This window comes from Mollisia scopiformis (genome assembly GCF_001500285.1).
Source record: "Mollisia scopiformis unplaced genomic scaffold LY89scaffold_14, whole genome shotgun sequence".
NCBI classification, from domain to species: Eukaryota; Fungi; Ascomycota; class Leotiomycetes; order Helotiales; family Mollisiaceae; genus Mollisia; species Mollisia scopiformis.
In genome coordinates this window covers 517633-532910 of record NW_017263594.1, presented here as the reverse complement: position 1 = coordinate 532910, position 15278 = coordinate 517633, and the positions used below count along the sequence as shown (strand labels likewise).

Here is a 15278-nt window from a genome sequence, read left to right as displayed (position 1 = left end):
AGACAAAATCAACACACTCTATCCAAACACAAAGAAATCATAACAAAACCCTCTTTCCCTCGCCTCACCGCTGCTCACCCAAAAGCGGACTGTTCTCCCCCTCCTCCCCACCACTCTCCTTCTTCCCCGGCATCCTCACAAACTTCCCCCCATCCACCTTCCTAACAACCCAACTCCCCTCCTCCCTCGCACTATCAAAAAACTCCTGATTTTCCTCGAAACTACGTCCTCCGCTCTCAGGCGTATATCTCCACGTCCACCACCCCGCGAAGCAATTCGTGACCGCAAAGACCAGGAACAGCCAATATTTGAGATTATTGAAGCCAATTGGTGTCAAAAGGGTGATGGCGAAGTTCGCTAGGCCCCAGATGATGACCGAGATGGCGGAGCCTTGGGCGCGGGCGGTGGAAGGGTAGATCTCAGTGGGAATGAGCCATACGGTTGCGAGCCAGCCGATGCCGAAGATGGCCGTTGCCACGAAGAGCGTGATACTCCCCGGGATCTCTGCAGCGAGAGCAGGGACGGACGGGAATTCTTGAGCTAGGCCTCCGAAGATAGTCAAGATTGCAAAACAGGTAGTGAGACCAATAGCTCCCCACACCATGAGTTTCCTGCGTCCGAGAACGTCGATGGATAGCCACGCGACGGTCATCATGAGGAAATACTGGATGTAGTTTGCTAGGGTGAGGTATTCTGCCATGCGGGTCTTGAAGCCGAGGAGTTCGAAGATTTGAGGGCCGTAGACGGAGACGGCGCCGTAACCTGTGAGGGCTTGGTTCACTTGACCCATTACTGTTACCATTGACGGGTGGAATTGGGAGCCGCCTGGTATGAGCATGTCTTTGTAGCCTGTTTTCTCGGTTTCGTTGTCGTCTGCTTCTTGCATTTCGTCTAGCTTGTTTTTGGCCTCTTCCTTGTCGTAGATGGTTTCTAGTGCTCTCTTTGCTGCGTCCTTCTTTCCTTTGGAGATGAGCCAACGGGGAGATTCTGGGAGCGCGGAAGAAACGGACATTAGGACGAGGGGGAATATTTGCATGACGATGATTGGGATTCGCCATGCCCATTGGTTCCATTTTCCCAGTCCGATCGTGACGCCGAGGTTGATACCATACGCCATTAACAGACCAAAGATATTCATCTGGAATTCTTGTGCCAAGGCTTTTCCTCTTGCTCCATCTGAGGAGAGTTCGCTGCTGTAAACTGGAATTACAGCATCGATGCCTCCTACACCAAGACCCATTATGACTCGACCTGCAAGCATACATGCTATAGCTCCTCCATTCCAAGGAGAGGAACCAGACATTGAGAGACCCGAGATGAACATGAGGATATTGCCAAAGGATGTCGTGGCCAGGCAGGTGAAAATTGACCATTTTCGACCTTGTTTGTCTGCGAGCCATGAGGCTGCGATTGCACCCAGAGTACAGCCAAGGTAATAGACCGAGACAATGATCCCAACGATAGGAGACTCTTCTGAGATCTGCATGGTGCGAAGGTAGGAATAATTGGTGTTTATGAGAGACATCATGCCTTAGAATTGTCAGATAGGGGCAGCAGCTAGACATTGAAACACACCTTGGTCGTAGCCATAGAGGGCGATAGCAGTACTCGAGAAGAGCACTATCTCATGTTTCTTGGAGAGAAGAGGCAGCAAAGAGGAGCCTCCTGCCATCTTGGAAGGTGGGTTCGGCATCTTGACTATCTCTCTTTTCTAGTCTTGAACAAACACTTGAAGAGCTTTCAACGACTCCTTCTACTCTTGAGGACCAAATGAACTCAAAACTTCTTGACGAACCGTCAAAGAATAACAAAAAGCGACAGACTATTCAGAAAGAATGTACAATAGATAAGAAAGCACAGCGAGTCAAGATATTGCAGGTTTTTCGAAAAGTTTTCCCCTCTAATGCAATCACGTTGCGGGGTCCTCTCGTCATGCCGCTCAACGTCATGGCTGCATCTCATTAATCAGGGCCCTGTCACTTGAGCACACCCATCGGGCATTGTGATCTATCAATCATGGGAATCGAGAGAATTGCGCATCGTCGATCTTGAGATGAAGGTGCAGAAGAACTGGGAACGATGTATGCAGAATCTGAGATGCGATGCAGATGAAAAAGAGGTGATTTGGTGAGCAGGACGCGTTTTTGTGGGACATTGTGCCCCTGTCAATCAAAACATCTCTGCCCCGCGACACGAAATGCGATGGGACAATGGCCCCTCCACCAGTAGTGAGTTCCGCCCCTCTCCTTTTTCTCCTGAGGATATATTCTCACAAGACATATCGCAGACTCCGTCTCCTCATAGATTCGTGATCAAGAAAGAAGCTCCAGTACGCAAATCTACCCTTTCGCAACAGTCACAGCCTCAACAGACCCCGCGTCCAAGCACACAGCAGTTCAACACTACACCGCGATTCAATTTCTCTTCTACTCCTCGACCGACTGCAACGCAAAGTCTCCCTCGAACTACACCCTCTGCCTCTCGATACCTGACACCCGCCTCAAAGAAGCACGATGCTATTGACGAATCATCCGATGACATACTTGGGGACATCCACGACTCGATTGAAACAGATAACCATAGGCTGAACTACGTGAACGAATTCTCCGACGACGGAGAAGAATACCAACTCGAAGAACGAACACCAAAACGACGGCGTTTGTCCGTCTCTTCAATAATATCCCAAGACGAACCGCCAAATTCAGACCCCGAGCTCGAACACCAAGAGCAGCACCGCGAACCATCCTCCTCCCTCCCAATCCTCTCCTCTCCCCCCATCGCAGCAACAAAACGCCTCTCGACCACCGCCCCAAAATTCCTGCCCCCGACTCCCCTCCCACCATCAACACCGCTCCCTTCCACAGGAACAACCACATTCCTCAAACCACCTCGCTTCAGACCCCCAGATCCATCCGAGCAAGCCCATCCACACGCAGACCCACTACCAGAGCACTTCTCACCGCACCGAAAAGGGCAGAAATACGTCCACGGCGGCTTAGCAGCCGAAGTTCAAGGCTGGCTTTTCAATCTTGAGACTGCTGTGCCTGTTAAAAGTCTTAGTAGAACGGAAGAGAAATCCGAATGGTTGGTTAAGATTGTGGTTGATGAGGTTAGTGGGAGTTCGAGGAATGGGTTTACGATGGTTAGGGGACGACAGATCCATGGAGGGGACAGGGAGATGGTTGATACGGTTGCCGAGGCGAGGGTTTTGCTTGCGGGGGAGGGACAGGCGATGGGGTTGCAGAGGGGAGAGAGGGTTGAGGCGGGGAAGAGGGTTGGGATTAAGGGGCCGGTTTGGGAGGTTGTTGTTGAGGGGGTGAAGTGGGGTGTTGGTGTTGAGTGGAAGGTTTTGGATTGAAGGATAGGGGGAGAGGAACGAATTTTGATACCCATATGATGCTTGAGCGCTTGCTTGATATAATGATGGACATTTATGGCTGTCTAATTGGATGTTGATACATTTTCGGACAAAGAGTGCTGTCACGTGTCGAGTGCTATTGTTCTCCCTTCTACCACATTACCTGCCTCATCTCGCTCGCCGAATCTTGAACCTCATACCTTCCTAATCTAGCCTTTAATTTGTTTCGTGGCTGAAATCTGGAAACTAGTCTTCAACTCGGCAATGAGTCAGCCGGCAGCACTGCCATTCCCTTCGAATCAGAATAATGGCACAATCAATTCAACTTTTCACGAAGCACGGTACACGTACTTAATTCCGTCAAATATATAGCTAAGTCCAATTTCCCTCTCCTCTCCTCAATCTCCCTCATCTCAACCCTACGAATTCCCTTTGCTGTATCTCATTTCACCACATCCACACCCAACACAAAAATGTCCACCATTTCCATCCTCCCCACCGCTCTCCAGGACTACCACCCCATCGCCGCCCTCGAAACCCACGTCTTCCACGACGACCCCTTCAGCATAGTAGGCTTCGGGCCCCTCCGCGCCTCACCTTCCAACATCGCCCGACGAGCCGCGAACCTTGCTGCACCGTCCTCAAGACCAGGGGAGTGGAGTCTCGTGACCAAGGCTGTGGATGAGAGGGGTGTTGTTGTCGGGGCTGCTGTTTGGGGGTTGGTTACTGGGAGGAAAGGGGAGGTTAATGGGGGAAAGGAAGAGGGGAAGGAGAAGGGAGAGTGGAAACAAGAGGATTGGGGCGAGAGTGCTAACCAGAGGTTTTGTGAGGAGGTTTTTGTTAGAGGGGATGAGCATATGGTTAGGAGTTGTGGGGTGGGGGATTATGCTAGTGAGTTTTGTCTCTTTCAGTTCCTTGTATGACAACTTAAAGGAAACGCAAAAGTTTTGAGAAGAGAAACTTTTGCTAATGAGTGAACAGAACTCAGCGTGCTAATCGTTGACCCTACTTGTCAACGTCGAGGAATCGGGACAAAATTGCTGGAGCATGGACTGAAAGGAGTTGATAAACACGGGCTTCAATGTGTGCTGGGTGCTTCGAAGGAGGGATTGGGATTGTATAAAAAGTTTGGTTTTGAGATGTATGAGGTGATGGAGATTAAGTTTTGGGAGTATGAGGGGGGCGAGGGGTTTGGGGTAGACGAACATGCTATTATGCATAGACCTGCGAGGAAGGTGTAGATGAGCGCTGGTTCTGCGCAGGTAGATGATACAGCTATGCGGAGTACGTAGGGATATTTTTACTCAAGCGTGATTAAAATGAGCAATCCAAGTGACATTAATATAGTGTTGTCGATGTTCTAACGTCATACAGGACGCTTGAAACCCAAAATTCCGTTGAGAGTAAAGATCCCGCGATATGCGTTTTTCGCACTTTTCGCGCGATTTGCGCATCATGCGCGCGATGCGGGTAGAAAAGCATTGATCATAATGCACAACGATTCGACATTAGGTAGGACAGTTGGAAAGAGCAGTGTCATCCGGCAGGGTCTAGTCTAAGGAAAATACATAGTGAAATGTAGTAAGCCCTTTATCAGACGAAGCACCTTGCGTATCTGACAATCATCACGAAGGTTGATACGCAAGTAGAAAAGTCCGAAGTGTATGGGGAATTTATTTCGTACTGTAGTCCAATTCATCAGTGATAACGCCGAAGTCCTCGAAGCAAAGCTAGTTGGCTATTCAAAGAGCTAGAGTCTAGAGTGTTGAGCGTCACTGCTTTGAGAGGAATTTCATAGGATCTGTAGAATTGAGCACTAAGCCTTCGAGGAGGGGAGATCACTAGCAATTCTGTGGACATGCAGGCTGCTTATCTTCTTAGAATTGTCAGAGTCGAGCTTGAAGACGACGACCAAAGATTCTTGATATTATTTGCATAGCTCGTAAGCATGAAGGATTCAAACAGAAGCAAGAACATTCCCACGGTTGAAGGACAATTGTGAATGCAAGCCGTGTTGACAAACTTGAATGCAGCAACGGTAGAGAGATTACCATCTGAATAACATGTTGTTGGACTTCTGAGTCTAGGTCATTGACAGGCACTTGCCAAGTGGAAAGCAAGAAAAGTAGCACACAATATCTCCAAGACCGATCTTCCCAGTAAGAAAGGTGTGTATAAGCCTTTTCAGCTTTCTTTCTGGGAATTTAACACGTCTTTATACATATTCATACATTTTTCCAACGCCACTGCTCCACCGCAAATGCTTCTTGTACAAAGTAAAGTGTGGCGTGATCTGTGCTGGTCTTTACAAGCAGCATTACTCAACACAGAGGAGTCAGCGCCATCTAAGCTGCAGCATATTCTCTGCGGAGCGATCATAACCAGTCCACCACCTATATCGTACGGCTTCCCCACCATCCATCTATACATCTATTCGCCCCTATTCGCAAGCTCATATCTCTTCGCCCGCTCTTCCCGTGCTTTTCGTCTCCTTGGTCCCCATCGCGCCTGGATAGCTTCCAATTTCTCCTGCATCTCCTTCTTCTTCTGCGTGTTATCGACACCGCATTGAGTCAAGCAGATACTGACGAAAAATGTCGAGCAATTGAACTTCCTTGCAAGCTTCGCACAAGTCCAATTATCTGGCTCTTCACGCTTTAGCCTCTGAATCTCTCGAACATCTGCCTCGCTCAAGTGGTGATGTGGTACTGAACGCTTGACGTGCACTGGTGGTGGTAAGATCGAGTCAGTAGCTTGATGTCTCGTTGCCGTCGACGCGAGCAGTTGCCGTCGCTTGTCTTCTTTCGGGAGGAACTTCAATGGGGTGTGTAGAACTGAAGGAGCAGATGAGGGAGGATTGAAGATAATGTGGTCTTGGTTTGGAGAATGTTTCGAGTTGAGGAAGGACGAGTCTGGCTTGATGTTTAAACGTTGCTTCGTGCGTCGATATGAGGATTCATTTCGTCGTGATGCGGCATTGAGAGAGAATAAACATTGGCTTCGGCCGGAGAGGAGATCGAGAACAGGCCTCCGAATCAGCCGTGTGTCCATTGCTGAGAGGAGCGAAGCTGCTGAACTGTACTGCAGAATAATATTTTGAAGCTCTTTCGATGCTCGGAATTTTTGGTAGTCGTTGATTACCTAAGGCTTTCAAGGCTGCCACTCAGGGGTCCAGCCTCGTCGGTCAAATCAAGTCATGAGATCGAATCCAACAGGGAAACATCAATGCATTGAGAATCCTGAACCCAGAGAGGACAGCTCACAAGTCACCAGTCTTCTTATCTGCCACAAACCACAGATTAAAGCTATATACCATGCCCTCAATCTCCCGCGCTCTGTAAGCTTTCATGCTCGTCGAGCTTCCCTCCACTGCCTTTCCTCACAAAGCGTCAGCTGAACGCGTAAGTACTCGCAATTGCTCTGCGTGGAGATAAAGGTGCATGCTCGTCTGCACACCTGCATGAAAGTACCGCAATTATATAGCCTTAACTGACCGACTACCAGCGTATAACATCGAGCGCTGCTCCGGCGCACTCAGATTTTTCTTCACACTTCACCGGCGCTACGAATCCTGCAAAATGAGCGCTTCGGAAGCCAGTACTCTGCAGCCAAATACTCCTGTTCCACCCGCATCGCAGACCTCAAGCACTCCTAAAATTCCTTTACTTGGAGAGGGATTTCAAGAATCTACGAAGAAAACCGTCCCTCGCTCGGCAGACAGTAGCGATGTTGAATGCGACGAAGATGATGTGACTGGCGAGGGCGCGAAACATGGAAAGCGACGATTATTTGGATTTGGGAAGAAAAAGGAGGCTGATAAGATGAAAGAGAGAAAGAAGACCGACTTTCCACCAGCTAAAGTTGCTGCCAGTTCGAATGCACCGCTTGCACAACCAATTGCTAGGAGATTGCCATTGCAAAATGCATCTCCTCCACGATCAATCCCGAACAATCCATATCCATCTCCTGGCTCACCTCACAGAGTTCTCTATTCTTCTTCTCCCCGAATTGTCTCACCAGCTGGGTCGCAAATCTTCGAGCGCGATGTACAAGAGAGCGCTATTCTTGTTCCCAATTCACCCGCAATCCCATCCCATATCCAAACGGAAAACCACATTCCGCCAGTCTTGGATGCGTCATCCGAGGCAATCACGAACAATGAGATCGACCCGGACACTGTTGAGATTGTAATGCACTCCTCTCATCAGCCAGCAGCTGTTACGGTCACAGGAGTGGGTAATGCAGAGCCCATGGGTGGGATGTGGGCAGATGATTTGGTTGCTCATCCAGACAAAGATGATGCGGCCTCAAACTACGGTGCTCTCGATAGCACTGATGTGCGCCGTTTGAGTTTCATCTCCTTCTCAGACATTGTGCAGTCTGAACATGCAGAGCATGCAGGCTCCAGGGACTCCATCTATGTGGCCGGCCTCAGTTCCTTGTCTTCGCAACACAACAGGTCTCCGTCTCCTGTTCGGTCCCCTGTCTCATCTCAAGGATTCGGCACGTCCCCTCCCACAAGCAAATCAGCTTCTATCAAGGGGTTCGATATGTCGCCGAGAGGAAAGCCGCTTGGTAGTCCAATTTCTACTCAAGCTCCTCTCAGTGGCGGGGAACTGACTATAGAGACAATGACTCAGGCATTGAGAAGAACGGGCAGTGGTGATTTGAGCGGTGTGAGAAGTCAACCTCTCAGCCCTTCAAGCCCTGATGGACTTTCGGACAAATCCTTCCGGTAAAGGAGAGTACAGAGTCATAGGATTGCAAGTGTGTTTACTTCTTGGGGTGCTATATATCCGGGCTGTTTTGGTATTGGTTGGGTTGGAGATTGCAATAGGATTGGGCTATGGAAAGAATACCTTGTTGCGAGGTGTCAGCGCGATTTAGTTGCGATTGGTGTTGGTCGGGCAGTTTTGCTTTTTGCTTCTTTCCTCATGGTCAATGTCTCAATGACTGGCGAATACGGGAGGTTATCAAGGGACCCTTTCTATACATGCTGCTTTATGACTTTCTCTCTACATAAGCTTGGGGGTGTTTAGAAGAATGGACTCAAATCAGGGCTCACAAGATGAATTGACGTTGTATTGAGACTTTGAGAGGTTTGTGCAGAGGCAAAGTTGGCAGATTTGCGTAATGAGGCGTCGTAAGAGGGTTGTATTTGCACTTGCACCCCCCGCCACCATCCTCCAAACAAGCTTAATGTTGTCTCTCTGAGATTTGGCTTCCATGCGGCGCTCCTCCTTCGCCACAATCAAACAAGCCCCTGAATCACTTCTTCCCGATAAGCTGACAGGGGCCGTTGATATTACAGCAGCAGTGAGCAGTGAGCACAGCCAAACCTGCTAGGGGGACGATCGGAGATGATGATTTGCTTTCACACAGAAGCCATTGATTGATCACCCGATCGATTGACTCTCCCGGCTTTGCGGACGAGCGTCCAGCTGAGGAGAAACATGGCTTGAGTGGAAATCTTGGCCCGCAGAGGATATAATTCACGGGACCAACTCGTTGACGGTTGAAGAAGAGTTTCCAATTGCGGTTCTAGAATACGGGACAGAGTTCTGCGGTAGTGCTTGAGTAAGATCAGATGCAATCATCAATGCTCCTCCGTACCAACTGTTGGATAGGAGAGGATCGCAACGGGCCGTGACACATTAACCCAACATGTAATTGTATGGATAGGACGGATTCTTCATTTCTTCTAGAAGCCCCCTCCATCCCTCCAGACGAATGGCAATTAGAAATGTCCCAGTCGTCCAGGGACCATCCGTTGGGCTTAAAACGCATTTAAGGTGCCCCAAGCGTGAGTGAGGTGAGACCCGCACCGCCCTAGCCGACATAGTCCATAGTCTTCCATACTAGGCGCATACTGCAGACAACAGAGCTGAACCACCCGCGACACCTTATTGTTACTCTTAAACCGTTTCTGCTTCGTTCGATGTTTGCTTTCCACTCCCCGGTCCCAACTTGTGAGCTGCAGCAAGTCAGCCCGTCGGACAACCTCCCTCGAAAGGAAGCTCGGCCCGTGTTGTCAGACTGCTTGGAAACCGGTCTCCATCGACGTCGACGACTCCCTTCACGACTTGGTTGATGTCAAGCTATGATGAAGAAGAAGTGTCGAAGATCAGGACTGGTACTGGGACGAATTGCCGCTCATCGGACTCAGCACTGTCGATAGGATCTGCTATCGAACCCAACTACGCCTCTTTAAGCTTTTGCGCTGAGGATCATTGCGACTTGCGCCTGCTCTATCTGCTGCTGCTGATCGCTGAAGGGTAACTCGAACTTTCCGGCCATCCGCCGTACCTTTACATACAGACTTCAGATGCAGAGACTAGGGGCGAATATACAAATACACCCTTCACTGTCTTGCGACTCGATCTGCCAGACCTGCTTGCCCAGGCTCTTGAAGGTTGAGTCCATGGGCAGGTTATGAGACTGCACAGATGGGAAGCAATCGTCCGATGAGCATTCTACCTGTAGGAATGGACGGACGACCCTACAATGGGACACACGCGAAAGACGGCGCTCTGCAGGACTGGCAACGAAACGCCACGGAAACACTGGCAAGAAGTTTGGATAGACCGAAGAGTCCACGTATAGCACCGAGGGTACGCTCCGGTATGCAGCACACAATCCGGACCGTCACCCCAGAACCAGTGGTGGACGATGGAGGAGATGAGGTGTATGCCCAGAATAGCTCCATTCATACCTCTCCACGTTCCATACCCGGAGGAGAGAAGCCAAGGGATCGACGCCAGGGTCTTGTCTTCCAAGACTCTTACAGTACTGACTCTCTAGATGGAGCGGGAGCTGGAGCTGGAAGTACTACTCGGACAGGACCACCTGTGAGCTTCCATTCACACTCACGGCCGCGCACTCGCACGATGGAAGAGTCTCATCGACCTCGTTCAACTTCCACCACGGTTTCAAAAAGCCGCCATCGTATCGGCTCGGTGCATTCAACAGCATCCTCTTCGTTCCACGATGTACAACCTCAAGCTGTTCCCGATGTGTCTAATTCGCTAGGATTCCCATCAATATCTACGCGACCTCCTCCACCACAACTCCAAAAATCTAATTCTGTGAAAGGCGGCCGTCGTTTGGTGAAAAAGTCGTCTCGGCCAACTTCTCCCATGTCATCCATAGGAGATGTCCCTTCTGTTGATTCTCTACCCTTTCCAGTTGCTACAGGAGATGCGAACAAGATATTAATGCTAATGAAGAAACTGTGTGGACGAATGAAAGGCGAGGTCAAGTACCAGACTATCGAAAATGGTCCATGGTATTCAGGGGTCTGCTATATCGACGATATCAAGGGATCCCTGATGTACGAGGGTGAGGACAGAGGACCATTTCACTTGACCGTGATTTCCGATCTCCGAGGATGTCGAGTAAAACCAATAACTTCACCAGAACGACCCGTGAGATGCCTCGAATTGTCGAATAGAGCTCTAGGCATAGAAATACATCTGCTTCCGATGGTCAATGCAGAATATGATCTCTGGCTAGCGGCACTGCTATCTTGGCAGCAGATTCGAACTACCACCCTTCCCGCAAGTCCGCCAAGGTCAACTCCTGTAACTACAGAACGGAGACCTGGTCCGCAGAGACGTGAATCGAGCTTTGCGGGTACTTCCAGAGGTGCCAATATCATTAAAGTTGCCAAGTTACTTCTCTGGGATAAAGGTGCACCCACTTCCCCTAGGGCTATTGTGAAGCGTTCCTCAACGCGTGACCTACGAGCATCAACAAGGTCGTGCTGGCGAAGGGTATCTTGTATATTGCAAGACAATGGAGAATTTAAGCTCCTGACGGAGAATGACATTACTTTACTGTCTGTCATACAACTTTCTCAACTGTCTAGGTGTGCCATACAGCGGTTGGACAGGTCAGTCCTCGACGAGGAGTACTGTATTGCAATTTTCCCACAATACACGTCGACTTCTACAACACTTTCCATCTTTCGTCCCGTATATATTGCGCTGGAATCCCGACTCACTCACGAAGTGTGGTTTTGTCTATTGCGTGCGTTCACTATACCAGAGATATATGGCCCACAGCCTTCAAATGCGCCTGAGGTGTACGATGAATTGGACTCACCACAACCGCAACCTCCCACTGAGGATATGTTCAGAATAGAGAAGTCTATCAATCTGAGGATTGTAGAAGCGAAGATCAGGAAACCACATGTTCCCACGGAATCTTTGGGCACTAGCAAGTCCTCAAAGACGGAATTGGATCCATCAATAGGAGATTACTTTGCAGAGGTTGTCTTGGATGGAGAAATTCGTGCCCGGACAATCACCAGGACCGAAACTAGGAATCCTTTTTGGAGAGAAGATTGCGAGTTCATGGATCTGCCTGCACATCTCCCAAGTATCTCAATCATCTTGAAACAGATGGAACCCCCACCGGTCACTACTCATGGATTCTTGTCATCTTCGAGCGTTCACATACCCGCCCAGCCGATCGAAGTTGTTTGTGGGAGAGTTGAGATAAATATCGAAAAATTAGATAGAGGCAAGGACAACGAGACTTGGTGGCCGATACTGGACGAGCAGCAAGAGCCGATTGGAGAGATGTTCCTGAGGATACGGCATGACGAACTTGTGGTTTTGCTTGCGAAGAACTATCAACCAATATCGGAACTTCTTCACAACTTTGGTAGTGGCTTGACCATACAAATCGCTCAAGTCATTCCAACTAGTTTAAGGAAACTGTCAGAGATACTGATGAATATCTTCCAAGTTTCGGGCCACGGTGGAGAATGGCTTACTGCTCTGGTCGAAGATGAGATTGATGGGTTAGGGAAAGAGCCTCCAATACGACGACTGAGATGGAGCCGGCGAATTGGCTCAAACGAATCTTACGCTTCTGCAAGTGATCGAGAACAGACTGTTCGAGACATGGGCAAGTCTCTACAAGGAGAGGCGAACTTGCTGTTCCGAGGCAATTCATTATTAACTCAAGCTCTGGACTTCCACATGAGACGACTTGCCAAAGAATACCTAGAAGATGTCTTCGCCGAGAAAATCGTGGAAATCAATAACCTGAACCCGGAATGCGAGGTCGATCCATCTCGAATTTATCATGGAGATGATATGCAGAAGAATTGGTCACTTCTAACATCCCTTACTACAGATGTATGGGAAAGCATTGCTAACTCAGCAAATCGATGTCCACCAGAACTCCGTCAAATCCTCAAGTACGTCCGAGCAGTCGCCGAAGACCGATATGGAGACTTCTTGCGGACGGTGGCTTACACAAGCGTCTCTGGCTTCTTGTTCTTGAGATTCTTCTGTCCAGCCCTTCTGAATCCGAAGCTTTTCGGCTTGCTGAAAGATCATCCCCAGCCAAAAGCTCAGCGAACCTTTACTCTGATTGCAAAAAGTCTGCAAGCGCTTGCGAATCTGTCAAATTTTGGTCAGAAGGAAGCTTGGATGGAGCCTATGAACCGGTTCCTGAATAGCCATCGGCAAAGTGTCAAGGATTTTATCGACGCCATCTGTGATATCCCTGCAGAGCGAAATACTTTTGCCCTTCCAGCATCATACTCGACTCCTATTACCATACTCGCACGCCTACCGCCTACTTCGAGGGAAGGCTTCCCCTCTCTCCCGTACCTCATCGATCACGCCCGCAACTTTGCTGCTCTAGTCAGACTTTGGCTCGATGCAACAAATTCATACATGCCCCCTCAAGGCTTAGAAGGCGACCTCCTCGAATTCAACGAACTCTGCATTGCACTTCAGCGCCGAACAGACGACTGTCTCCTCAAAGCCGAAGCGGGGGAACGCGGAGCAGATCAACTCTCCCTGCAATGGGAAGACATCGTCGAAACACTCGACCACTCCCACCTCACCGACTCGCCCACCGATCCCGACTCCTCAACCTTAGAACCAGAAATCCACAGCCCGCCTTGGACTGAGCACTCCGGCCGGGGCACAGGCTCGGCGGGAAGTGGAGAGAAAGAGAGGGAGAAGAAAGAACGGCAGAGTTTCTGGGAGAGTACGTTTGGGAAGGAGAGTAAGTATCAAAGACCGTATGCGGGAGGAGATTCGTTTGATGAGAGCCAGGCTAGTCCGCCGAGTAGAGGGCAGAGTAGGAATGGGAAGCCGTCTAGGAGTTTCTTGAGTGGGTTGAGGAGGAAGAAAGAGGGAACTTCGCCTACGGTCGGCAGTTTGGAGAGTGCGGAGGGGGGACGAACTGGAGCTTGGGGACCTGGGGGGATGATTTGATGGAGAGGAAAAGGAGATGAATATATATTTCAAGCACTCTTAGTGCTTAGGATGCATAGTTAAGGATGGGAAGGAAAGGGACGGGGTCACGTTTTGATCGAGTTTTATACCACTTTTTATCTTTTTGTGTGTTGAATTGAGTGTATTAGCGAGCATAGCTAGCATCCATAGCAGTGCAGGCAGCGGAAAACGAAAGAAACAATGAAAGCATCAGCAGCAGATGATCTATCAGCCAACGCCTCGTGCTCCAGACATCCAAGCCATGCATGCTTGCCTCGCCTCGTTTTTGGTCTTCATAACTTTTCGTTTCCCGTTCTTTCATTCATCACTTCATTCAACCATCACGCCAGAAACGAACCTCTCACGAAAAGAACTTGCTATAAGCAGCCTTTTCCTTCTTAGCCCGCTCCGCAATCGCCTTCCTCAGCGCCGCCAGCTCGTTCGTGATCGCCGCATCCTTCGGAGCCAACTTCAGCGCCTCCTCCAGATCCTTCAACGCCTCGTCGTCGTCCTTGAGTCCGATCTGCGCGACACCCCGACGATACAGCGCCTTTGCCGTATCAGCATCGCTGATGTCCGCAACGTCGAGCGCCGCGGACGCACAGCGGAGGGCTTCGTTGTAGTCTCTCAGCTTGTTGGCCAGGAGCGCGGAATTGGAGTTCAGCGTAAAGCGGAGGGCATCAAGACTCTTCTTCGTCTCCGGGGGCTCGTAGTCGAGACTCGGGTCCTCGTTCAGGTATCGGAGGCCCTTTTGGTATTTATCGAGTCCCAAGCTCAGCTTGCCTGCCTTGAAGGCCGCGTTGCCGAATTCCTTCAGGTCGGTGGCTATCTTGACGATTTCGGTCGCGGACGGCGTGGAGGTCTGGTCTTCGGGGAAGTCTTCGTAGGGGTCGCCGGTGGAGTCGGGCAGCTTGGTGGAGGCGGCTTCGGCTTCGTCGCCGGTGAGCTCGCCGCAAGCGGTGATGGTTACGTCCTTGGAGGGGCGGTCGCCGGGTTGGGTGGGCATGTTTTCGATTTTGCGGACGAGGGATTTGCCGTTGAGGACTTCGCCGAAGACGACGTGTTTGCCGTCCAGGTGAGGCGTGGGAACGGTGGTAATGAAGAATTGGGAGCCATTCGTTCCTAGAGGAGGTGGGGTGGTCAGCTTTTATTTATTTCATTCTCTTGCTTGGAATGTTGGAAGGAGGAGGAAAGTCAGGAATGTTTACCGGGACCAGCGTTAGCCATAGACAGTAGGAAGGGCTTCTCGTGCTTGAGCTCGAAGTTCTCGTCGTCGAACTTGGTGCCGTAGATCGACTCTCCACCTGTTCCATTGCCGGCTGTGAAATCACCGCCTTGGATCATGAATTGCTTGATGATTCGGTGGAAGGTGGAGCCCTTGTAGCTGAGAGGTTTGTCGGATTTCCCTACGCCTTTCTCGCCGGTGCAGAGAGCGCGGAAGTTCTCTGCTGTCTTGGGGACTACATCGTCGTACAGCTCAAAAGTGATTCGACCTTCGTGGGTCTTGCCAATTGAGATGTCGAAGTAGACGCGGCTACGTTGCTTGGTTTCCGCCATGGTTGCGGTGGTTTGAGGAATAGACAGCAAGAGAGTTTGGAAGATCGAAGTTTATGAAGTGGGAGAGTGTAGGAAAACACACAAAAATCCCACAGCCTCGAGATTCTGGAGCTTTCTTTGAG

The 15278-nt window shown here is 50.0% G+C and overlaps 7 protein-coding genes across 7 annotated transcripts; 4 read left to right on the top strand and 3 right to left on the bottom strand.

Moving 5' to 3' along the window:
- Window positions 1-57: 57 nt before the first annotated feature.
- On the bottom strand, window positions 58-2069 carry LY89DRAFT_783050 (general substrate transporter). The gene is made up of 2 exons (XM_018222643.1): window positions 1576-2069; window positions 58-1530 (listed from the first exon to the last, which is right to left on the bottom strand). Exons 1-2 carry the CDS (start codon window positions 1691-1693, stop codon window positions 65-67), a joined length of 1584 nt encoding a protein of 527 aa, XP_018070135.1. The 5' UTR covers window positions 1694-2069; the 3' UTR covers window positions 58-64.
- On the top strand, window positions 2010-3358 carry LY89DRAFT_707926 (uncharacterized protein; the record flags this gene model as incomplete). Its single annotated transcript, XM_018217643.1, has 2 exons — window positions 2010-2228; window positions 2288-3358. Exons 1-2 carry the CDS (start codon window positions 2211-2213, stop codon window positions 3356-3358), a joined length of 1089 nt encoding a protein of 362 aa, XP_018070134.1. The 5' UTR covers window positions 2010-2210.
- Window positions 3359-3773: 415 nt separating this feature from the next.
- On the top strand, window positions 3774-4339 carry LY89DRAFT_685719 (uncharacterized protein). The gene has a single exon (XM_018215139.1). It carries the CDS (start codon window positions 3832-3834, stop codon window positions 4279-4281), a length of 450 nt encoding a protein of 149 aa, XP_018070133.1. The 5' UTR covers window positions 3774-3831; the 3' UTR covers window positions 4282-4339.
- A 1229-nt stretch (window positions 4340-5568) lies between these two features.
- On the bottom strand, window positions 5569-6528 carry LY89DRAFT_685717 (uncharacterized protein). The gene has a single exon (XM_018215138.1). The coding sequence runs from the start codon at window positions 6407-6409 to the stop codon at window positions 5789-5791; it is 621 nt and encodes a 206-aa protein (XP_018070132.1). The 5' UTR covers window positions 6410-6528; the 3' UTR covers window positions 5569-5788.
- A 408-nt stretch (window positions 6529-6936) lies between these two features.
- Window positions 6937-8073, top strand: LY89DRAFT_538210 (uncharacterized protein; the record flags this gene model as incomplete). Its single annotated transcript, XM_018208125.1, has 1 exon — window positions 6937-8073. A coding segment is annotated over one exon (1137 nt), but the record flags the coding sequence as incomplete, so codon positions are not given.
- Window positions 8074-9843: 1770 nt separating this feature from the next.
- On the top strand, window positions 9844-13563 carry LY89DRAFT_618399 (RasGAP protein-like protein; the record flags this gene model as incomplete). The annotated part of the gene is made up of 1 exon (XM_018210837.1): window positions 9844-13563. A coding segment is annotated over one exon (3720 nt), but the record flags the coding sequence as incomplete, so codon positions are not given.
- A 397-nt stretch (window positions 13564-13960) lies between these two features.
- LY89DRAFT_697842 (uncharacterized protein) lies at window positions 13961-15156 on the bottom strand (the record flags this gene model as incomplete). The annotated part of the gene is made up of 2 exons (XM_018216934.1): window positions 13961-14721; window positions 14808-15156. 2 exons carry the CDS (start codon window positions 15154-15156, stop codon window positions 13961-13963), a joined length of 1110 nt encoding a protein of 369 aa, XP_018070129.1.
- Window positions 15157-15278: the final 122 nt, after the last annotated feature.

Bases quoted from the DNA above. Each gene is read 5' to 3' on its own strand.
- LY89DRAFT_783050 (XM_018222643.1), bottom strand. From the start codon at position 1,693: ATGCCGAACCCACCTTCCAAGATGGCAGGAGGCTCCTCTTTGCTGCCT. The intron at 1,531-1,575 runs GTGTGTTTCAAT...GACAATTCTAAG, and splicing joins CCTCTATGGCTACGACCAAG to GCATGATGTCTCTCATAAAC.
- LY89DRAFT_685719 (XM_018215139.1), top strand. From the start codon at position 3,832: ATGTCCACCATTTCCATCCTCCCCACCGCTCTCCAGGACTACCACCCC.
- LY89DRAFT_685717 (XM_018215138.1), bottom strand. From the start codon at position 6,409: ATGGACACACGGCTGATTCGGAGGCCTGTTCTCGATCTCCTCTCCGGC.